Source organism: Desmodus rotundus, chromosome 5 (genome assembly GCF_022682495.2).
Source record: "Desmodus rotundus isolate HL8 chromosome 5, HLdesRot8A.1, whole genome shotgun sequence".
In the NCBI taxonomy this organism is placed as follows: domain Eukaryota; kingdom Metazoa; phylum Chordata; class Mammalia; order Chiroptera; family Phyllostomidae; genus Desmodus; species Desmodus rotundus.
Window position 1 is genome coordinate 117,275,797 of NC_071391.1, and position 25,066 is coordinate 117,300,862.

Consider the following 25,066-nt stretch of genomic DNA (forward strand, 5'->3'; position numbering starts at 1 on the left):
GACAAATATAATGAAAGTATCACCTAAGTGTATCACAGTCAAATTTCTGAAAACCAGAATGAAGAGAGAATCTTAAAATCAGTCAGAGGAGAAGGAGGAAAGACAGACTACAAATAGAGGAACAACAATGAATATCACTGATTTTTCATCAGAAAAGAAAACATGCAATCTGGAAGACAAAAGATTAATACCTTTAGGAAATAAAGTCAAATTAGAACTTTATATCCAGTGAAAATATCCTTAAAACTGAAGGCAAGATTAAAATATTTTCAGAGGGGGGAAAAAAACCCTTAAAAAATCATCACCAACAAATCTGCACTACAATATAATAATTATAAAGGAATTCATGCGGTAGGAAAATGATACCAGGTATAAATTAGAACTACCAAAAGGAAAGGTAACAAATGATAAGTACTTTCTTAATTTCATAAAATGACAAATAATAACACCATTATAAGGTTTATTACATACATAGAAATAAAATATATGAACACACAGGCTGAAAAGGGATTATGTAGAAGTATAATATGAAAGCTTTCTTCCATTATATGAGAAGTGTTACAGTATTAACTTATGGTAGCCTATGATAAAATAAGGATGACTATTGCAATCCATAAAGGAACTGCTAAAATGGAACCAAAGAGAGGATGTTACCTTAGATCTACAGATAGTAAAAGAGAAGAAAGGCCTGGCTGGTGTGGCTCAGTGGATTGAGGACGGCTCCTATAAACCCTAGAGTCGCTTCAATTCCCAGTCAGGGCACATGCCTGGGTTGCAGGCCAGGTCCCCAGTAGGGGGCGCATGAGAGGCAACCGCACATTGATGTTTCCCTCTCCCTCCTTTTCCCTCTCTTTGAAAATAAATAAATAAAATCTTTTAAAAAATAAAAGAAGATAAAGGGATATTATGAATAACTTTATAGAAATAAATTCAACAATTATAAAGAAAATAAATAATTATCTTTGCGTGCTACTGTATATAAATTATACCTCATTTAAAAATATATAGAAAATGATCATTGGTTCAATATATATCTTCATGTCATTAATCATGTTGGCCTATTCATGGGTAAAGCCCCAAGGAGGCTATGATTTACATACATTGTAAACAAATGATCACGGTTAGTTGTGGAATTTTGGGGATCCAAAAGGAGCAGCAAAGTGTCTTTAATTAATCTTATGTTTCTCTGTTTTGTTTCACTCCACGTTTTTGTAGTTAACGCTAGGGTCATAAGGTCATCTGGAAATGCGGATGCAGCATTAGTGGTGATAGTGATGTGTGTTTACTGTGTAAGTTGAGGCTGCAAAAGCAACAACGTAGGGCATTTGAGAAAAGGCCATTTCCACAGGAGCTCTTTTATTGGAGGCGAGATGTCAACATTGCAAAGCTGCTGTTATGTGAGGGGCGCAGGGGGTGGAAGCTGTTTTGCAGCGGGAGTATCGCTGGGACACTTGGGATAAACGCTTTTGAAGAGTTTCTTGACGTGTTTATGTGTGTTCCTCTTTTCATGTTTTCATCAGCAAATATCAAAACGTCACAACACAGCTGGAATTCCAAAAAATAATCTTCATGAAGTGTAGAAAAATTCCCAGGGCCAGTGAAAAGTCCGGCAGACACTGTCCCACTTCGCCCCACCCCCTATCCCTACAAACCAGGGCAGTGCTGGGTGCAGGGTGCGTGCTCAGTAAACAGCTGTGGAAATGAATGAATGGACTGATGAATGTGCCCTAACTGGGACCATTCATTTAACAACATATCACCCACTCTAGGCCCATAATTAAGTGCTGCAGGGGTTGCAAAAGGAACACGAGACATGTGGCCTGAGAACCCTTAACTTCTAAGTAAGAACACTGGCAGACATGTGAAACCACCAAGGAAAACAGGAGACTCTTTAATAGCAGCCTGTCTCTGTCGGATTCCCGGCCTCTCTCATTTCCCAGGAAGATAACATTTCATTTGGTAATAACCAAGTCCTCAGAGAGGTTCTTATCAACCCCTTTAACAGAGCTCTCTCCCAATTTTCTTCCATTTCTAAGGGAGCATAAAAAGATAGACCCTTATTAATAGTTTTATTGTCTCAGAATTAAAACGACCCACCACTCCCATGAAACCATCTGTTTTGTTTGCTTTGATGTTGTGAGTGCGAAGAGAAGGGGCAAGGAGCGGGGAGGTGGGGCCCTAAGTCGTTTGCTCTTTGGAGAAGAGTGGTATCCTGGAGGGTGTGATCACTGCTTGGGACTGATGAGTTTGTATCTTGCCACACACAAAGCATCAAGGATAAGGACAGTTTGCAAAACAGCCTTTGCTTATTCTGGTACAAAAAAAAAAAGAAAAAGAAAAAGAAAACTCAAGAAAATACTTGTAAAGAAAAGGAAATAGGCTTAGGGAAAACACCCCAGTTCCCAGACTTTATTTGGCAGGGAAAGAAAACAGTGAAGCCAAGGAACCTTTCCCATTCCCCAAATATGCCTTTTTAACCCTCTTTTTTAGGCTTCAGTCTTAACGCAATATTCCAATTTTAGTATCACCCATATGCCCCAGACCTCACTAGTCCATGACCTAACAGTAAGACCACATTTACTTTTTTTTCACATTTACTTTTAATGTCCAACCTCCTCCCGTTAATTGTCAGAAATTAGCTCCCTTTCCCATAGTGTTTCCCAGGCGTTCCGAAGGTTCCGTGGTGCCACTTCTGTGTGCTCAAGAGCAAACCTTGATTTCCCTATCCCAGTCTCACCTCCATGCCACCTTGTCACTGCCATTTCCCTCATGAAACTGCCAGCCTGCAGGACAAAGCTGCCTCGCCCCACCATGACAGCCATGCCACCCTCTGCCTCCTAGGGGTGGCCTTGTTGGAGGACACCATTCTCATTGTTCCCCTTCCTTCTAGCTCACAGATATGTGTCCTTTTTCATTACCAAACAACAGAGTTGAAATCAAACTATGCCTTTTGATGGGATTTATTGAAACATTGGGGTAATGTAAAGACGCACAACATAGAGAATGGTGTATAACCGCCACACGGGCACAGACCTGGTCAGTTACCGGGTCAGCTCCTGCCTGGCCTCCCTCCACGGGGCCAAGTGAAACTAATCACTGGCCAAGGTTGACCTCTTCTCAGATGATTAACAGTGGAGACGTCTGTTCCCTCCTCTCACCTCTTCAGTAAATATTTGTTGAATGTCCAGAATGGTCCGGGTACTGGAGTAGACACACAGGATACAGACACAGGAGATATAGTGGAGACCAAAACAGACATGGCCCAGATCTCAATGAGTTTAAAGTCTGGAAATAGGAAAAAAATAAAAAGCTAAACAAATAATTACATAATAAAATGTTATAAAAAGTTCCCAAGTGCTATGAAGCAAAGGTTGTGGGTTCCATGAGGAAATCTTATTGAGGGAGCTCATCTGAATTGAATGCAGTCGCAACTTACATGTTTATTGAGGAATAGACATGTAACTTGGGACTGAAGGCTGGGTGATAATTTGCCCGGGTAAGAGCTAGGCAAAGAATCTCCACAGTCCCCAGACAGCAGTCACAGCAGAGGGGAAGGGTCTGTTGGAGAAGGAGCTCAGGGAGACCAGTGGGGCTCAAGTGAAGAGAGTGGAGGCGGGGGGATGCTAGATGGGGCTGTGAGGGAGGCACCTGAAGGCCAGGGCAAGGACTGGGGGGTTATCCCCAGTGTAATTGACTGCTGCTGAAGGGCTTTGAGCAGGGGAGTGAATGGAATGTTTGACCAATATTTTAAGAACCTTCTGGCAGCCATGTGGAGGATGAATGTAAGAGGGTCAAGAAGGCGGTCAAAAGATAGCTAGTGACTCGCCCCGTGGTCTAAGCAAGAAGTGATGGGGGCTCAGACCATGGCGTTGGCAGAAGAGCTGGAGAAGTGTCAGAACTTAGAATATAGCTAACGGAATTTGATGATAGATTATGTAGGGGAGAAAGGAGAGCCAAGGTACGTCAAGGAAGCCTTCTAGTTTTTGACTTGGGCAGCTGGGCTGATATCTGGGCACTGGTAAGAAAATCAAACAATAGTCTGTACATTTCCCAAAGTCTGAATTACCTGGCCTTCCCTACTCCACCTGAGAAGCATACGTAGCCCAGGCCAGGGGCAGGCTCGGGTGAACCCCTCTTCAGTTTGTCTTTTAAATGTTCCAACAGCCCGGCGATCCAGCTTCACCCATGGCCACCCCATTACATTAGTTTTAACAAAAGGTTAGTTTTACATTAGACTTCCTCCCAAAGCAATTGCCAGAATAGAACAGTAATAAACTTCATTCTTTCATTCAAAAGAGAAACAGCCTATCACGGAGATTGAAAGCAGGACCTCTAGGTTCAAATCCCACCTCTGTCACTTAGTAGTTAAGTGGCTTTAGGAAAGTTCCTTAGCCTCTCTGTGACTCAGTTTCCTTCTCTGTGAAATGGAAATAGCAGTGTTGTCTATTAAAAAGAGCTGTTATAAGGCATAAATGAATTAATTGTGTGTGGTATATTTCAAACAGAGCTTGGCACACTTAAATATTCAGATGGTGTTAGAAATTGCTATTGCTCTCTACTAACTCAAGTGTTAACCAAAAACTTCCCACTTCTCCAGCACTGTTGTATGCTGGGAGGCTGCTTAGCAGAGTAGAAAGTCTTTCTGAGTTAGAGTTGAATTCAAGTCTCTGATTTTCTGCCTAACCTCTCTGAACCCATTGTTTCACCTGTAACATGAGGGCAATATTACCCAACGTGAGTGGTTATTGTGAAGATGAAAACAAGTCTTTGTGCAGGGCCTTGTATGTAGTGGATGCTTAATAAATGTGAGGTTCTTTCTCTACTCAAAAGAAGCTTCCCTCCCTAACTTAAATAGTGCACCTCAAACTTTTCATAGGCTTAAGTTTGTGAATAAGGTTAATGTTTTTTCAGAAATTAAACTTTCTTGCCCTCTGGGCATAGTATGGGGCCATTTAAAAGACAGGAACACATCTTACATCCCAGAGAGAATGGTCCACAAAGATTCCATTTGATCCCCAGACCATTCATGTTTCCCATTCTCAGTCGGACCCTTTCCTGATGCCATAACCCACTTCCTCTTCCTGCCCCAAGGCCACCGTGAGCAACCAGAGTAAGAAAACACAGGCACCGGCCCACAGAAAACACTCTTGGTTGTCCTGGAAAGCAGAGACTGCCTAGACTTGTTTTCAAAGCTGACTACACCGTTTCCTTTGGCACAACAGTGCGGGTGGCAGAGTTCGCTCCGGATGCCTGCCCCTCCCACCTGCGGTCCTCATGTTGGCCTTGCCCTGGCTTCTGGGTGCTTGCCTCTTTCTGGTTCACAAGAGCCATTTGCATCATGATATAAAGGTGCCCGAGTCGCCGATTGTCCCTCAGGAGCAGTCGCATTTTAAGGCCCATTTCTAATGTAGAATGCAAACTTTGTCCTGTTGATGAAATGGAAGTTGTTCGTGAGCAGATGGAGATTCCTGAAGAAGCATCCTTCCCCTCTGTCCTTGAATTCCCTCTCATCCTACATACACTATGGCTGACCCTAAATGGATAGTGTACTACAAAGACTTTCCCTCTGATAGGCTTTTTGGGGACCACTGGGGCAATATCCACTATCTATGGAGATAAGAAAAAAAGGAATGCCTATGACTATTAACAGCACATTAAAAAATGCTGTAATATGATTAATGGGGTGTTTCTGGATTTCAGAGAACAAATTCGCCAAGGCCTTGAAGAACTGCAGAAGGTCCTGCCAGGAGGAGACACTTACATGCATGAAGGATTTGAAAGGGTAACTTTAAAACAATTTTCAACTCCAAATGTAAAGTGTGATGTGCAAACATCAGCATAAGGATGGCTGACGAGATAAGGTACATGCGTTAAGGGAACTGCACAACACCCAGTGGCCAGAGAGTAAAAACAATGTCCCATAAACTTGTACGCTGATAACACTCCCCGAAAGCACTGAAGAAATCTCTGCTCCTCCCCTGACGCTGATGAAAGGTTTGCCGGCGAATGCTTGGCTGGCACTCGGGAGGGAGTCATGCCACATGGACAGACATCCTCTCCATTCCCGAGGTCGCCTTTTCTACAGGTTGCTTCAGAATTCTGAGACAGAATTTCAAAGACTTCAGTCTTCAGGAAAACAAGTCCCTGTCTATTAGATTCATATTCACATCTATGTTACTTACATGTCAGGGTGACTTTGGGTGAACATCACCCACTGATATTTGCCTGAAGCCTGGGTGGGTTACTGGAAAAAGCAGGACTGAGCCGACTGAGCCGCGGCTGCAGGTCCAGCCCAGAGCCCGCCGCCCAGGGCGGCGTTTCAGCAGCGAGCAGTGCTGTGTGTCTAATGGCTCCTTCTTGTGTTTTTCAGGCCAGCGAGCAGATTTATTATGAAAACAGTCAAGGTGAGACTATATTATCAGTTACCATTATGAATTATTTAACTCTTTTTCTGTTTGTTTCTGGAAAAGTGCCTCAGTAATTTCATGTTTTTAAAAGACATATCGGATATTGCCCATAATCCTTGGACACACACTTCGTCCCGAGGAAGGAATGCATAGAAAGGTGACACGTGCTAGGTCCGATTCTCCTATCCTGTTGACGTCAAGAAGAGTGGTATGACAGCAACTAGATCCCATTGTGGGCTACAGTCTGCAGTGCCTGTAAACAGTTCTGCATTGAATTCATTAAATTACTATATACTTGGATGGGTTAGTAAAGTTTTGGGTTTTTGTGTCAAATTTAATTTTCTTATCCTTCTCTGGTCTCCAAGCCCCTTCATTACTGTGATTGTATATATTAAGAGTAAGACACCAGTTTGGTTTAAAATTTCTTTCATTTAAATGAAAAAAAATGTGTACTTAGTAGAATGCCTGGCACATGGAACTAATATTTATTATTATTATTTTAGCTATTATTACTGTTACTATAGTGTCTTTTATAGATAGCATTTCTTTATCCGAGGCAAATCTCTTTTAAAAGATTTAATATTGCCCCGGGGATTTTCCTCGCAGGCCTTAGAGGTGTCCACTTCTGATTTCACGCCAAAGTACAATAAAGTAGGTCCAGTATCAACACCGCCACTAGTTAGTATACATCAACCACCAGCAATGTTATTAGAAGCCTAAAAATCGCTGGAAGAATTCTAGCAGGTTTCGCCAACTGCCGTAATTCAGTCAGCTTGTAAGTTACCGTGACGAGCGCTGTCTGCCCAGCTCTTCAGGGGGCGGTGCGTGCGCTCAGCTGCAGCAGGTGAGAAGGACTCCCGAACAGCCCAGGTGGCAGAGAGTGCTCAGGCCTCGGTGACCGTCACACGGGCTGTTCCTAGAAATAGGAGAAATTTGACGCACTGGAGCTACGAGCTATCAGTCCAGAAACCATTTCACCAGGTTTGGGCCAATTTTTGGCCAAAACACAGAAACAAAGCCTGCCCCCGCTCCCCCGCCCCCCGGAGTCTGTCTCCGCATTCTTCTTCATGCTGGAATTGCTGCCAGTCTCGAAAGAAAAGTTGTTGATTCTCACAGTGTTGACCGGGGGTGGCTGAGCTTATAACAGATGGACTCCTGGGGCTGAGAGAAGGTGTCCCTCCGCGCGGCAGGGTGGACTCAGTGGGTCTGTGTTGTGTTGCGCAGGATACAGGACAGCCAGCGTCATCATTGCTCTGACTGATGGGGAACTCCACGAAGATCTCTTTTTCTACTCCGAGCGGGAGGTAAGCGACAGTCTGGCCTGTGTCTGTCCAAAAAGACACGGGAAGGGCTTCTTCCTTCTGAAATGGGCTGTGATCTCTGTACTTGGCCGAAATGATCGTTGTTCTTCGTAAAAAACCCTGGATAGAGTAGTGTCTTATATGTAAAACAATAATAAAATTTATTTTATAAAGTGAACCTTCATAGAGGGACGGGGGCTGGATGGAGGCGCGCAAAGGTGGGAGGGGGATGGGGGACACTGTGACAGTGTCAACGATAAAAAATGAATCTTTGTGTCTTATACCTGGTAGATATTTTTCCCCTTTCAAACTACTTCTATGTTTTGGGGGAGGGGATAAAAATATCTACCGTGCCTTTATTAAAAGCACAATATTGATACAGCAGTTTTGAAATACTATATATCATTTTTAAGCAAAAATACTTTTTTTCTGAATTTTCCTATATATTTTCTACTAAAAACAGGAAGGGAAAGAATTTCTTAAAATATGTAAGAGCAAATCTTGGCAGAATATATTAATCATTGAGATTCTCACTCTAAGAACCAAAATTGAACATTAATTGGTGGCAAAGTAAATTGTAATCTCTCCTTCAATGTTTCTTTTTTCCTTTACTTTTTACTTTGTATTCTCATAAAATACTCCTCAAAGCAAATGAAACTTTTGAAACTCTAAATGAAACTTTTGAAACTCTAAATGAAACTTTCAGTTTGTATAAAGAGATTCAGTAAAAAAAGTTTTATTCCAAAATTAAAAAGTAGTGTATATATTTAGGAAATCCTTTCCATTCAAGTTTTAGATGTAGGAGCTATATGTATAAATGGTCCAAGGAAACCATTTAACCATGGGAATGTATTAAAGGCTTATTCAGGCCAAGTTAGAAAGAAACGCACTGAGGAAAAAGGCAGGGAGGGAGGGAGATTCAGGTCTCTTGGGGAGCAGTTAATCAGAACATTACACTTGAGAACCAAGATGGCGGCGTAGGTAGACACACTGCGCCTCCTCGCACAACCAGAACTGACAGAGAATCGAACAGCAAGGGGGACCAACACCAAGGAAACAGAAAATAATCATTCATCCAGACTGGTAGGAGGGGCGGAGACGGCACTGGGGTGGAGAGGACTCGCGTGGCTGTGGCGGGACTGAGACTGGCGGAGTGTGGGACAAATGGCGCAGGCAGTCCGAGCACTAGCAGACCCTGCGGCCCCACATCTGCGCAGATAAACCGAGAGGGCCGGACTCAGAGTGGCGGAGAGTGGGGCAGGCAGAGTGGCGGATAGCACATTGCGGCACCACATTCGCCCACAGATAAACCGGACAAACGGCGGGCAGAGAAGCAGACCGCTGCGCAACCCAGGGCTCCAGCTCGGGGAAATAAAGCCTCAAACCTCTGATTGAAAGCGCCCCTGGGGGTTGGGGCGGCAGGAGAGACTCCCAGCCTCACAGGAGAGGTTGTTGGAGAGACCCACAGGGGCCTAGAGTGTGCACAGGCCCACTTACTCGGGAACCAGCACCAGAGGGGCCCAGTTTGATTGTGGGTAGCGGAGTGAAAGACTGAAATCCGGAGGAGAGTGAAGCGGGCGCCATTGCTCCCTCTCGGCCCCGCCCCCACGTACAGCATCACAGCCCAGTGACCAGCGTTACCCCGCCCTGGTGAACACCTAAGGCTCCGCCCCTTAAAGTAACAGACGCGCCAAGACAAACAAAAAAAAAATGGCCCAAATGACAGAACACTTCAAAGCTCCAGAAAAAATACAACTAAGCGACGAAGAGATAGCCAACCTATCGGATGCACAGTTCAAAGCACTGGTTATCAATATGCTCACAGACTTGGTTGAATCTATTCGAAAAACAGATGAAAAAATGAAGCCTATGCTAAGAGAAACAAAGGAAAATGTACAGGGAACCAATAGTGATGAGAAGGAAATTGGGACTCAAATCAATGGTATGGACCAGAAGGAAGAAACAAACATTCAACCAGAAAAGAATGAAGAAACAAGAACTTGGAAAAATGAGGAGAGGCTTAGGAACCTCCAGGACACCTTGAAACGTTCCAACATCCGAATTATAGGGGTGCCAGAAGGAGAAGAGGAAGAACAAAAAATTGAAAACTTATTTGAACAAATAATGGAGAACTTCCCCGATCTGGCAAAGGAAATAGACTTCCGGGAAGTCCAGGAAGCTCAGAGAGTCCCAAAGAAACTGGACCCAAGGAGGAACACAACAAGACACATCATAATTACATTACCCAAGATTAAACGCAAGGACCTACGTCCAAGATTACTGTATCCAGCAAAGCTATCATTTAGAATGGAAGGGAGGATAAAGTGCTTCTCAGATAAGGTCAAGTTGAAGAGGCTCATCATCACCAAGCCCTTATTATATGAAATGTTAAAGGGAGTTACCTAAGAAAAAGATCAAAAATAGGAACAGTAAAAATGACAACAAACTCACAGTTATTAACGACCACACATAAAACAAAAACGAGAGCAAACTAGGCAAACAACTAGAACATGAGGGTTGTCAATAAGGGAGTGGGAGGGGGAGAGGGGAGTAAAGGTACAGAGAATAAGTAGCATAGATGATAGGTGGAAAATAGACAGGGGGAGGGTAAAAATAGTGTAGGAAATGTAGAAGCCAAAGAACTTATAAGTATGACCCATGGACATGAACTATGGGGGGGGAATGTGGGAGGGAGGGGGTTGGGCAGGATGGAGTGGAGTGGGGGGGGGGGGAAATGGGACAACTGTAATAGCATAATCAATAAATATATTAAATAAATAAATAAATAAATAAATAAATATTTATGTATTTAAAAAAAAAAAAAAAAAAAAAGAACATTACACTTACCTCAAGCTCTTGGCTAATATTTAACTTCAACTTAGATTCCTCCACAAGCAAGAAGTATGTATCCAGTCATTCATTCATTCCTTCACTCAGCGTTAACTGAGAGCTTGGCATGTGCTTTGTTGGACTTTATTGGACTTTGTTGGACACTAGGGACACAGAGGGTCAGTAAGGCACAGTTGCCGCCCTCCTGGGCCTTACCACGTAATAATGGTCAGCTTGTCGAAGCCTCTGCTGACAAAGGGCATGAGCAAATCATGTGGGTGAACACATTACTCCCCCCACAAGTAACTAAGACAAAGGATAATTCATATGGGAAACACGCAAGTAAGTGTGACAGGCACTCCCTGAGCATTTGGGAAATAATTTCTATACTCTGAAGTTAAAACTATGTAATGGGAATGCGACTGGCACATCTTGCTACCAAACAACTGTCAAATACAGTAAAAACCCTAATAAGGAAGTAACTGAATATAAAATAAATGATAGTTGTCAGATGCTTAAAATAGGGGTTAGTAGAAAAGAATTTTAGGTATGGCACATACAAACTTGGGAAAATATTTGGAGTGCCAATGCCAATAGAAAGAGGGTTTCTGAAAAAAGAAAGATAAAACTGAAGATATATAAAGAAAATGAATCTTTCCATTTTTGATAACTCTATATAAAGCCCAACTGGAGGAAAAATGTCACAGGAAAAGAAGTTGGTATAGATAAGGCTGGGGCTAGACTGTGTCTAAAGTTTGTTTTATCCTGAAAGCCTAAAGAAATATTTCTAACATGAAAGAAGAAAGATATATGTTCCTATCCCTCCTAAAACTCAGTGTTAGTCACAAGTGGGTTTGAATATTAACAGAGAGGGGGGAAAAGAACACAGTTCAAATTAATGTGCACATATTGAGTGCCTACTGTATGTCTACTATCAATTATTTATTAAGCATCTACTGTATTTACCAAGGATTTCCAATTCTTGTTTTCTGTTTTGAAACATAGAAGAACTTGGAAATCAGTTATCAAAGCCTTTCACACATGAGATATTAAAATCAAGCCAAAACCTGGATGTTATTTTTCATGTTGCCTTCTCAGTGCTTAATTGTAGAAAAGGCCATGGGTACATCTACTCAAATATAGACCGTAATCCCCATACCATTAAGCCAGTGTGTCCTCTGGCAATGAAAAGTGGCTTTATTCACAAAGGGTACTGACAGTCATGAGCATCGGCATCATTCTAAACCTTGCGCGAGGAGCTCCGCATTAAACATCTGTTTAATCCCGTGACGCTTTACAGAGCAAAGCTAAGTGTCACATCCAGGTATACCGAGTTCCAGAGGCCGTGACCTTTCCATTAGGCCATGCCACCATCACAGAGGAAGAAAAGGTGTGCCAATAAAAATTCATCAGAGAAATAGAAAAGATAAACATTTCCTCAGAATAGTAACATGACTTACATTTGCCTACAGTTTCTCTTTCCTCTCTTTGTCTTTCAAAGACCATTTCTGTGGCTTTCTCATCACTTCCCATCGGACTGATCACCCTTCACGTCTATCATGCATTACACTAGAACAGACGTTCACTGGAGTGTAAGCTCTTTGGGGACCGGGATTACCTTCTCCATTGTGGTACCTGGTACATAGCAGGTGCTCAGCAAATACCTGATCATTGCAGTTAGCCTGGCTATTCCAAAAGGGGTGTGTTTGCCGCTGCTTCTCACTCTAGTGTCTTCTCTTTCGTTGCACCAGGCTAACAGATCCCGAGACCTTGGTGCGATTGTTTACTGTGTCGGCGTGAAGGATTTCAATGAAACACAGGTATGACTATGAATTTCCTTTGTTGGGGGGCATAATGCTTGTGAATAACTCAGTACAGAGGGTGCACCAGCAACATACATACCTGCTAAGCAAACGTATGAAATGGAAGGAATGCGAAGCAGGAAGGGGGTTATTGGATGGGTAAGGGCGGTGAAGCCATTTGCTGATGCACTTGGGGGCCCTTCACACAGACCATCCAGGCAGCATCTTTGCTGGTAGATGCTAAATTGCCAAGGTGTCCAAACAGCTCTGAGTTAACTTGGAAAACTCGTTGGTTGTTTTTCCTTTTTTAATGTGATAGATCTTATTTTTTAAATTTAAATGGCAAACATCCCTTTTCTCCCATGAAACATGCAGTGCATTTTCAATACAAAAAAAGGGGCAAATAACTGGCAAGTGGACAAAAAAGTATGTATAAGTATATATAAACAAATTGTGAAAATTTCCTAACAATCCAAATGAATGTTACTCAGTGTAGTTTGTAATTTCTTTTTGTTTTAATAACACGGGACTGTGCTCATGATATGTTGTTAAGTGAATAACCTTGGATTACAGAACGCTGGACATAGTATGAGCGCACTTTTTAAATAAATATGCGTATGTGTGTAAACAGTTTTTCTATAACTAGGAAAGACTGTATGTGTGTGTATATATGTGTGTGTATATATATATATCAAATTAACAATAATAGAAATGTGATGGATGGAAGGATGGATGGAGAGATGAATACATGGATTGTGAGCAACTTTTTAAAAATGTATTCTTACAGTTCTGGGTTTTCTGGAATTTCCCAATGACTGTGTGTTACCTTTGCAATCAGTAAAAACCCTGGCCATGCTATGACTGGGGTAGTCACAGAAGTGCCAGAGATGTGGGGGTAGAAAACTCCCAGGGCATCTCTCCTTCCTCCAGTCCTCTGCTCCATAAAGCAGGAGCAGCCACACCACCTGAGGGTCTTTTCCTCGCTGAGTAGGTTGAGTCAACATAAGGGTCCCCATTCACTGCCATACCCAACACAAAAGCCTGAATTTATTTTTAAAGTGGTTCTGAGAGGAAACTTGAGTTTGTTAGGTTCAAATATAGTTGCCAACAGAAGTTTGGGTGAATGGGAGAAAAATGAGCCAATGGCCTGCCCCCAAATCCATAAATACAGGAACCCAGGCCAAATGTTCATCTAGCTGAGCAATCTTACCTCTGCTCCTAAGGAAAAAAAGCACTAAAACAAATGTAGAAGCTGGAGCCAACCCTCCAGGCTCGCTCCAGATAGCCCGCTGGTAAGCTCATTATTACTGAGGGCTTCTCAGTGAGGCCCCTGAGCCAAGTCAAAGCCTTGAGTTCCCCTGAGTCCTAAAAGTAGGTGGAGTCCCCTGAACCATTGGCTTTCCTCAGTTCTCCACATCCAAGCGTGACACATCTGTGTGTGTGTGTCTGTGTTTGTTCTCAGCTGGCCCGGATTGCGGACAGTAAGGACCATGTATTTCCTGTAAATGACGGCTTTCAGGCCCTCCAAGGCATCATCCACTCAGTGAGTAGAGCCCCTCCTTTGAGACTGGACGCTCGGGCACTTTCTGACCCTGATCTGCTATAAATACCACAGTTCCATCCTTCTGAGGCTGGTGTGTTCCTGCTTGAGAGAACATTCCTTTGTATATCTTCGTATTCGTCCTATCCCACTCCTGCCTCCTGCCTTTCACACCTGTTTCTTTTTCCTTCTCCTGTGCCAATTCTACCCGACAAGGGAAAATGAAAAAGTGAAGGGAACCCTGCTCTGGCAGCCAGCCAAACTTCAGGCAGCCCCTAGTTCTTAGGCTGGAAAGACTGTGGCTGATGGTGTACACTTGACAGACCTCAGCTTTCCCAAGCCTGACTGCATGCAAGCTGCCCTCAGAGAATTTGTAGGTTCAACCATCATCACTTGACCAGTGGGGGCACTTTCAACAAGTGGTTCTCTACTTTGGCTGCCCATTGAAGTCACCTAGAGCAGGAGTTTTTAAGATCTTCCCAGGTAATTTTAATGGAACCCCTGCTTAAGACCTATAGTCCCCAAATATCAGGGCTGCAGTGTTTCAGGGTTTGCACAATCACCAGCCCTCCTTTCCATCCCTGGTTTTTTACCACCCTTTTCCTGTCAGTGAACAGGACACTGGCGCTTCCAAGGCCTCTCTTTCCCACCTTCCATACACAGGCCAGACTCTTGGTCCTCCTGGCCTATTGGATGACGCAGGTCTGTAAAACCTCAGCCAGAGGTCAGTGCGTGTGCTGCACCTGCAGTGAAGTCCAGAGACACTGCAGCTTCTCCCTGTGAGTTCTGGGACCAGGCAGACAGCAGTGGTTTCTCCACTTGGAGCTCACCAGGCTCAAGACCGGGGGCTTAGGATGCAAATTCGGAGCTCTGAGGATCACTGTCCTCTTAAGATGTCAAGGGTAGTCTGGGCACAGAGTGTACCAGCCAGGGGCTCGGGACCTACCCAGCTCCCCCAGACTGACGCTATGAAACCTCCAACATGGATGTGCCTTCCCGCTCCCCCTCCCTCCCTCCAAGGTTTGCTAAGAACACCAGCAGAGTGGGAAGTAAGAACTTTGGAGCTGGTCAGCCCAGAGTTTAAATGCAGGCCCAGCAAGTTACCATTCATAGATCCTGAGATGAGTTATTTCACTTATTTTCTTATTTGTATAAGGGTTTAGTGATAAGACTTCTATCATAGACTTGTTTAAGGATTCAAGAGATAACACTGGTGAAAATACTTAATATCTTTCCAGACACACAAGACCGCTATGTACTCAGGGCATATGAATTATTCCCTCTCCCATGTTCCCTCACCATTGTATGAGAGACATTAATGTCAGATTCCCCCAATCCTCTAAATTTTCTTGAACATATATAGAAATCACCTGGGAATCTCGTTTATAATACTCATTCCCAGGTTATATTCTCAAGGGCTTCTTCTGTAGTCAGTATGGGATGGAGCCCAGGAATCTGCATCTTTAACATCTGTACTTTTAAATAAATGCCCCAGGTGTACTTTCAGAACGTTGGTATGTGTGACCTTAAGTTTTCAGGTTTATGACAGATAATCCCATGTCTTGTTGGGAACTCCTGTCTTACCCATGCACATGTGACAGTCATCTTTTCCAAGATGTGTTTGTTTGCCAGGAACAGAAACTCGCTCAAACTCCCTTACCCAGAAATCGGAAATAATTGACAGGATAAAGAAGCATCAGTCCCAATTATGGACCCCCATGTGAGGGGCCCCTGCTGCAAATGACTCCTGGGGTCAGTGGGGCATATTTAACAACATAGGCAACAAGAACTGCAAAACAAAACCCAAATGGTGTAAGACATGATTAACAGCAGGTCTGCGGCCTGATCGTGAAACCTTCGGAAGCTCTGAGGTGGGTGATTCTGCGCTGGAGCCTTCGTGAGAAAGTGGGGCAGACTTGAACCTTGAACCACTAAGGAGGGATGATGGGCAGCACCAGAGAAGAGATGACATGACCTCAGCCAAGAGCAAAGCATATTCCAAGGACAATAAATACACCTGTGTATCTGGTGGGAGAGTTTGGGTAGAAAAGCTGGGAGTAATGGGAGACAAGCTGAGACATTGGGTTGGAACCAGATTGACAGGAGCCCTGAAGAGGCTTTAACTTCAGCTTGGTGGGTGTAAGCACTGAAACTTTTGAATGTCTAACAAGTGATATTTAAGTAGAGAATCCGAGGGCAGTGTGTATTTAGAAGGGAGGCTGGGGAGACCCAGAGGCAGGAGCTCAGTCCTGAGGCCACTGCAGATGTCGTGCCTGCAGAGGGCTGGATTCTGAACAGGGCGTGTGCCCACCTCATTCAAGAGTGGGTCCCTCCTCAAATAATCTGAATTTTTTCTATCTGTATAAGTCACCGTTGTCCTTAAATATTTCATCCTTAGCAACTCACCCAAGATCCACTTGAGCCTGGGAGTTTATAAAGCTCTGCTTACCCCCTAATGGAAATAACTCCAAAGAAGTTTAAGCAAAAATGTCTCCCTAAATGGGAAAAATAATAATAATTTGAGACTCCAAACTTTTAGCTGAATGATAACATTCTTAGGAGCTTTTATCTGGGAGTTATGCTGGTGGTTTCGATCCTTCCAGTACTTAAAACCCGTATTTATGGTGGTTGTTAATTTGTTTGCTTGGACAGAGAAACAGGGACAAGCACAGCAGGGCTCATCTTTCTCAAGTCAGACAGAAATAATTATGGCCTAAAAGCTGGCTATTTTTAAGGAGTAGGTTCATTTCTCCTGGATACTGAAAAGAAAGCTCTCATGTTCCCCCCATCTGAAGCATCTAATGCAGCTTGTTCCCATGGATGTTGTTTTGTGGCTAATCATTTTCTCGAAATAAAGCAGGACTGGGCTTAATTATCCAAAATAAGGGTGCAGGGCGGCTTTCAATAAGCTCAAATGGTTTATAAAGTTCTCCACCCATAACGACTTTATTTTTAGGATGCAGGGGCTAATATTTATTTCAATGAGTACTCACGAAGTACTCATTGAAAACCTTTTATGGTGGACTCTGGCCATACAATTACAAGTAAAGCAGACAGACTCTGTCCTGGTGGAGTTTATCATCTCGCGGGAGGGACACATAAAAACAAGTAAATAAATGTGTATAATTAAAATTGTGATATATGGTATAAAAGAAGTAACATATCACAACACCAATATTACGAGTGAAGGGGTTGACAAAGAACACGGGCTCTTTTGGAGAGATGACCTGAAGCAGGAAATGGAGCTTTTCATTGGAAGAGCATGGATAGAATAGTCCTGGCTGAGCAGAGCCCTAGAAGGGTGCAGCACTTAACATGGAGGATGGCCGAGGATGAAGTGAAGAAGCAAGCAGAGGCTAAATCACGTGGAGCCTTGAAGGCCATGGTATTTTACTGTGGGGACAGTGGGAAACTGTAGCCAGACACAAAGTGATAGGATGATAGGAAAATCATGCTTGAAATCAAGATTCTCACGGAATCCCGAGATCGTGGCACTTTATCCATATCCCCTTTAGGTGATGAATAAATAGACACTGAGGATCAATAATAATTAGACACTTAAAGAAGAAGAAAAATCAGTATGATTTATTGAGCATCTTCTCTGCACCAACTCCTCTGCTAGGCACTTCAAAAACCCCTCTCTGAAGAAGGACTCATTATCCCCATTTTACAGGTGAGAAAACTGAGGTGCGGGAGGGTTGGAAAAACTGCCCCAAGTCTGCCTGCTCATATGGTGGAGTGGGGAATTTGAACCTGGGTCTGGCTGCAGAGATCCTGCTCTTTCTACCATACTTGGCTGCGAGTGTCTGAGGAAATGGAAAATCACCACTCAGGAAAATCACCTGGATTCATCAAGTCCCTGGATTCTCTGCTTCCTCAACCTGACTCCTGGGGTTTGGTCTTTTCACTGTTCCTCAACCCTCTCTACTTTAAGGAAGGAGTCCTCATGTGTCAGATTTGTATAATGTGTTATTTTTCCAAGTGCGCTTACCTGTTTTCCATTTCAGTTTCCCATTGGTGTGACATAGGGAAAAGGCAGAAAGAAATCAACAGCTGTAGATAACAGATTTTGGGGCCAAACATTGTCCCTTTATCCCATTTAATACCATCCCGTTTAAAAATCATAACAACGCTATGAAGGAAGTACTCTTCCCAATTTTACAGGTAACAGAACTGAAGCTCAGATAACCTACTCAAGAGCCCACAGCTGTAATGGGGAGTATGGGGTTGGAACCCAGTTCCACAACTCATTTCCTTAGGAAGGTAAAATAAAAATACCACCATTGCATTGAGTGAGTTCTCGTGTGCTAGACACCGTGGAAATCATTGCACACAGTCATCAAATTCTCATGACCATGATTTAATGTATTGTTACTCCTTTTACAGAAGCAGGTACTCTAGGCACAGAGAAATTAGCTAACTTGTCCAGGGCCACACATCGGTCGGGCTGTGTGATCCAGACTAGACCCAGGTCTGTCTCCAATGGTCATTAGGAGAATGACCACAGTGTTCTACTGAATCACGTGTCTAGGCCAGGGAGAAGCTCCGTGGCAGAGCGGGAGACACTGACAACCGAAATTGTGAAATGGCCTGATGCAGCTCGCCCAGTTCCAGTAGCAGCAGGACCAGGCCCACGTGGTGTGACCGGAGTGCACCATGGGTGGGCGGGCAGCTCTGAAAATCTCAAGCTCTGCTCAGTGGATGAATTTCCATCATGATGCGACACTGGCAGCTTGATACAGGCCGAAAGGAGCATCTTTCTCCACACTTGATCAGGACTCTGCCTCTGAGAACAGCATTCCTACTAGCTTTTGCAGAATCCAGTTGATAAAATTATAAGACAAAATTTGGTTGGTTGGAAGATTGCAGCCCTTTAAGCCAGTAAAACTATAAAGGAAGAAACTATTCCTTTGCCTTCTGTTATTGTGGCTTCTTCAGGGAATTTCCAGTGACCACAACTAGTAAGCGTAGTGCCAGCCCTCAAACGAAAATGTGAAGCAAAGGTCCAACCAGGCTCCGGGTGTTTGTTTCTTTATCAAAAGTGCAGCAGGCAGTGAAACGGGAACCTGCCTGAAAGCTGGGTTCAAATAACACTGAAATGGGTCTGCAGCTTTGAATCCCAGCACCTGGCCTGGTTACTGAGCTGCCGGCTCCTACTCCCCGCTGTCCCCTCTTCGTGTGCAATTGAGGGTGGTGCCTGGAACCAGGCACCCTGTCCATGAGGAGAAAACCCCAGGCACTGGCACCAAGCCATCTCCATCTAGGAGCATTTCCTTAGAATAAATATCTGAGCTTGCATCAGGCTTCCCATTAATGGGAGGGTAAGTCAGTGCATGTTTGATCAACATCTGCATGTTTGATTGACATCAAGTATTGAGCAAACAACTATATTTGCAAGAATTTCTTGCAAGTTTTGGCATGAACATCCTTGTTATCAAAGAAGCTAGAAGATCAGCTAAACTGAGGAGTAAATCTATTCCATGGTGTATACATATTTATTTTCTTTATGAAAACCATGTCCTGTGCTGACCTCTCCCTTCTGCTCATAGGAAGGTGAAAGAAATGCAGCCCCTAATGTGGCCCAGTTCCTAGCAAAGCTATGACAGAAGGCAAAGCCTGTCTTTACAGCCTTCCTTCCACCTACTCTTCCAAGACCCCACTAGGAGCTGCTCAGGGTTTCCCTCCAATCGCAGCTGCATCACATTCCACGGTCCTGGAAAGTGCCTGTTTTGACTGAACTAATCCTCTTTCCAGAGCTCTCAGAGGCGGAGGACCATTTCTGCAGCAGCCTCCCTTCATCTAAATTGGGCTTATTTGATTGGATGAAACCCCTTCTCCTCCTTTGCCCCATTTGAATGCTGCCTCGAGGCCCTGATCCAGTCTTCTATTCTCCATGGAGCCTGCCCTGGTTGCTCCTTCACCAGAAACTCTCCTTGCCTTGAGCTCCGCCAATGTTGGAACCATTCGCCTGACTCTTGGATCTTTGTCATGCTCTGTGCCATTCCTCTGGGTCCATTGCCAAGCTGTGTGATCACAGAAGACTGCCCCAATTGTCGTCTTTCCTATGGTGTCCAATGTCGTGCTGCGCCCACTTATTCATTGTAAAGCAGCCCAGAGGGGTGCACACCCTTCATGACCTACACTGCATGACAAGGGGCATTTGTGTGACTCTGTGTCTTATAAAATCCCCTCGGTCCTTCCCCGACCCTCTCTTCCAAGATAGTATCTCTAAGAGATGGCATTTTGGGTTCCACGCTCATTTGCAGGCCTGGAAACAGAAATAGAATCAATTGTAGTTTCTGTAATGAGCAGAAAATCTTTTTGAAAAAATTATGTGCCTCAGCAGTCATTAATTAGACTCAGACTTTGCAGTCTTTCAGGCCAGGCATTCCAACTAAGCTATTACTTCTATTTGGCTTATTAAAAAGTCCAAGTGTAATAAAAATTCCCATAGCTCGAAGAGGCTACAAAGATTGCAGAAAGCCATGCTCAGTTAATCCTCAGCATCCCCCCACCCCCGCTCCCATATCTAGGAATCTGTTAAGATCCACTGTAAAAGCAACAGTAGAATTTAGAACAAAATCTAGTGGAAATGCTGTCTGCAGGGGTCAGCTCCCAAGGAGGGCCACTGACTTCGCCAATATTCAGGTCAACAAGCTCATCTTACTAAATAAACCATGTGTTGGAGTTCACAGCTATCTGAGCTTTCCTTCTGAAAACAGGAAAGTGGTTTCGTGGAAAAAAATGAATTTCCTCAGTTTCAGAACCTCCTCTGTCCTGTGCGTCTGCTCCTTCACACCAGATTCTCCTTGACTGTGAAACCAGCCAAGCGAAGAGCAGCATTTATTTGAGTGAGCTGGCTGCCCCACTCAAGGAAGAAACTTTTGCTTTATTGTCCAAAATTCAGCAAAACCTTAAAAACCTTTCTTGCAGGTTAGAGTATTTATTTGGTGTAATGTATAAGTATACATAAAATCATGTATGAATCCCAGAAAGATGTGTGCATAATAGTAAATTTTTATTTTAAGTTCAGATTCTGTAGAAAAGACATGGATCTAGGGTGATGTCCATAGTTAACAGTAAGTGTGATTACTGGTTTAAAGTGTGGAGTGGATACAGGAGGTCCTCATTCAATGTTGTAAATGGATTCTTAGAACGGCAGCAAAATGATGTGTACCGAAACCAATTTTACCACAGGTTAATTGACATAAACAGGAGTTTTGACAGCGTCTCAGACATTATAATGAAAACGCTGAACAAAATGATGTTATTAGAAGAAGACCTGCTGTAATTTCAAAATTCACGGAGTTAGTCCTGAAGACACAGATGAGCCAGCCTATTGTGTGTCCCAAGCTTGGCCTTTTAAACTAAAATCAGTGCTCCCCAGGCCTGCCCAATGTGTGTTCTGCGATCGGCTGTAACAGGGTCTGTGGTCCTTCTGACGGAGCCCGAGTGTTGCCGCCACGCAGAGATCTCTACATTTTTGCCAAGTGGAGGCGCTGAGGCTTTGTAAAACGCAGGCCAGTCTAGATCTTAGACGTGGAGCTATGGTAACACCCACAGCACTATTGTTCTCAAAGGCATGCCCTTAAAAAATGAATGTGTTGAAATAGGCATCCCGAGAAGGTGGCCCCTAAAGATGGTGGTGTGTACTAAAAAGAAGGAGGTGTTACAAGATGCTGAACGTGGCTTTGTATTCAGAAGACCCTAAGTTCTAATTACAGGGAAGATAGAAGACCACTACGTAATATGCTACAATGCCAGTTTATGAAGCGATGCAGAAATTGTGCCATGTGTTCATTTAGTTATTCAATAAATATTTACTTAGTGCCTACTATGTGCCAGGTTAGGCATTGTGGACATAGTAGTGGGTAAAAGCAAATCTAATCCTTGCCCTCATAGAGTTTATGGAAGAATGACAATGACCAAACAATCCAAAAATAAATATATAATTGTAAACCATGACAAGTCCTCTGAAGGATGGTAATTTATACTAAAATGTGGGTGGATCCAGAAATATTTCACTACTAAAATCACCAGGACTTAGGTGGCAAAATCCACACTGGACAGAGAGAGTGAGGTAAAGGAAAACTGCTAGGTTTTGTCTTAGAGAACTAGACAGATGTAATCGGTCAACAGATAGTTAGCTGCCCACAGGCAGCCTGTGCCAAACCCCTGACATCTTACAAGCAGAACGTGCCCTGCAAGACAAGTAAGACACCAAGGAACATGCTGGGTAAGACACGCTCCGTAGGACCTGAAAGATGTGTGGAAGAATGAATTCACACACACACACACACACACACACACACACACTCTAACAGTAAATGGTCGAGTAAATAAAGATTGGTTGTTTATTTGGGAAGGAGGCAGAGCAATTAGAAAAAAAATTAGGCTTATGGCAAAGGAGGTGTTCCTAGTAACCCTATGCAAATATTTATAATCCTTTAAGGATTCTTGCAAAATCTCTGTATAAACTGAGAACTTTATGAAAAAGGACATTAGGTTTTTAGAGTCCAAAAAAATAAACTCTTATACAACCTGAACTTCCACAATGGCTTTCACTTTAAATATACGGAATAGCTCTTATTACTTGGCAAAGTTCTTTTACATTTGCTGCCTCTTGTTCTCTGCCAACAGTTTAATGAGATGTGCAAAAGTAGCTGTACCAGTAGCAGCACGTCAGATTTCTGTAGTTCTCTGTGGATTTCAAACGTGCCTTCCCATAGATCTTCTTTTCGAAATCTTTCAAAAACGCGACATGAAAATATTAGCCATCTTTATTATTTGTTTCAACAAATTGAGCACGAGGCCAGTGGTGGGTGGTGGGAGAGAAGCATATGTGAGCTGCTATCTTGGCCCAACAGGACTTGCAGTAGCAACGGTAAAAACAAAAGTAACAGTACCAGCTACATGGTTTCAGGGCTGAATATACAGGGGTGGGCAAAAGTAGGTTTACACTGGTTCATACGGAAAGTAGTACAATAATTAATGAATGGTCGTACAAGAATAAGCTGTGTCTCACATACTTACAGCTGTAAGCCTACTTCTGTATGTCAGATATTCTGCTAAGTGCTTTACGACTAAGGATGTTCTGAACACATTTCTTTTTTTTCCCCCTTTTTAAAAAAAAAATTTTATTGTTATTCAATTACAGTTGTGTGCCTTTTCTCCCCATCCCTCCACCCCACCCCAGCTGAACCCACCTCCCTCCCCCACCTCCACCCTCCCCCTTGGTTTTGTCCATGTGTCCTTTATAGTACTGAACACATTTCTTGGTGAAATTTTTCATGAAGGGCACATCCTGGCTGGTGGCCCAAAAGTTGTTAATAACCATCTATTGGCCAATCACCTCTGCTTGCTCTGTCCATAGACAAAAACCTTGTCAGATTTCCTTGAATCTCACTCTTTATCATCCAATCCAATACGAATTTTGCCACCCAAGTCCAATTGACTTTACAAATTAAATATCTCTATATTCATGTCTCTTATTTATTTTGTCAATATATAGCCCTTTCAGGTCATTGTTTTTCTTATGCCTATTTTATAGAAGATGAAACTGAGGTTCAGGATTTTAATAACTTGTCCAAGTCCGCATGACCAGTAAGGGGTGGAGTTTGGATTTGAACGTAAATCTATTCGGAGCCCAAATCTGTCTCCAGAGCCCAGGTTCTTACTAGTAACAGCTGCCATTGGTCATTGGTTGAGGACTTAGTTACCAGATTCCAGGCACTGTGCTACGGGGTTTGTCTATGTTATAATCTCACTCAGTCTTCTCAACTCCGCAGCCTTATGCATTAGGTGCTCTGCTTATCCCACTTCTACAATTGAGGAACCAGAGCGTCAGAGGCTATGCTACTTGCCCAAGGTCACACTGCCATGAGTGAGCTGTCCCAAGCAATTTGATTCCAGATTCCAAGCTGTTACTCAGTATGTTAAACTACTCCTCAAAATTGGAGTTCAGAAAAGCTAAAGGATTTGTCAAGCACTATAGGTCAGCTAAGTACAAGTCCAGGGCCAGGACCAAATCCTCACATTAGATAATATTTGAGGCACTCGGTGGTCTTAACCGGTCTCCATTATAGGCCAGCTATACTCTCGGCTCTGACATCATCCTCTGTGTGAGTCCCTTCTGCTCCATCTAGTGATTTCACTCCAGCAGTTCCACGGTGCCGGCTCCACAACTCTTCCATGCCTCCCTCTGCTCTTGTCGGGGACAGATCCTTCACCTCCCCACCTCCATCTAGTCTCCAGTCCCCAAGCTGATCTGCTGTCTGGGGAAGTTCAGACAGACGGATTACTGCACAGTCTGGGCTGCTAATAACCAAGGGAACCCCCCAAAATCCACCGAGTGCCATTGTGACTTCCTACCTTTTGAAACCAGACATTTCAAACTAATAGAAGTCCCAGACAAATCCTGCCCATCCCCCTCACTGATAAATTTTACTCTATTGGCTGCACTGCATCTCTTCCAGATGTTTTAAGTTAAGATTGGGAAAGTTGTGTTTTTACTGGATTGAAGCACAGCGCTTGGCTGACATTTTTTGGCCCTTCATAACACTCCTTAGATTTATCAGCTAATTGCAGACACTTTGAGAGAATAATACAGCGTGTGTTTATTATGACAAACCCCGCTCAGTGTGTCTCTGTGGCCAAAGATTCATGGGCGTTTCCTTTGCTGACCCCTGGTTAAGTATTAGAGTAGATTCAAAAAGATTGGTTCGAAGTCAAGAACTTACATGGGTGAAAATATTTCGTTTATGTGTTTTGGTGGAGTTGGGGATAGGGACAGAATAGGTCCAATAGCTCAATTTTTATTCTTAAACTGTTTTTGAAATCTTTTGTTGTGGATGATAGAATGATTTATTAAGGGATGCCAAATGCCCTAGTAATTTGGTTTAAAACATCAAAAAATAGCTTCGTGGTTGTTCTAATGCCACTATTTAATAAGTTTCTCCATGTGAGTGAATTCTGTTTCTTCCAATGTGGCCTGTTTGAAGACTCGCCTGAGGAAATGTTAAAGGGGGTGGTTACCTCCCTCAGTCATGGCAACCACTGCCTGAGCTGGCCCTTCAGGCAGGAAGAGCCCAGCGACAGCAAACGGTGGGGGGGGGGGGGGGAGGGTAAACAGTCATCACAATTGAATTCAGACAGTTGTCACCTCGAGTGTGAATCATTGTACATCAA

General features: G+C 43.4%; 1 protein-coding gene across 1 annotated transcript in view; it reads left to right on the forward strand.

Annotated features, from left to right (window-relative positions):
* The window catches only part of ANTXR1 (ANTXR cell adhesion molecule 1), a 228,429-nt gene that overhangs the window by 53,286 nt on the left and 150,077 nt on the right, over window positions 1-25,066 (forward strand). The window contains exons 4-8 of the mRNA XM_024558482.3: window positions 5,701-5,782; window positions 6,371-6,404; window positions 7,632-7,711; window positions 12,289-12,357; window positions 13,802-13,882. Coding sequence (XP_024414250.1) covers window positions 5,701-5,782; window positions 6,371-6,404; window positions 7,632-7,711; window positions 12,289-12,357; window positions 13,802-13,882 — 346 coding nt within the window. The remainder of the gene's footprint in view (window positions 1-5,700; window positions 5,783-6,370; window positions 6,405-7,631; window positions 7,712-12,288; window positions 12,358-13,801; window positions 13,883-25,066) is intronic.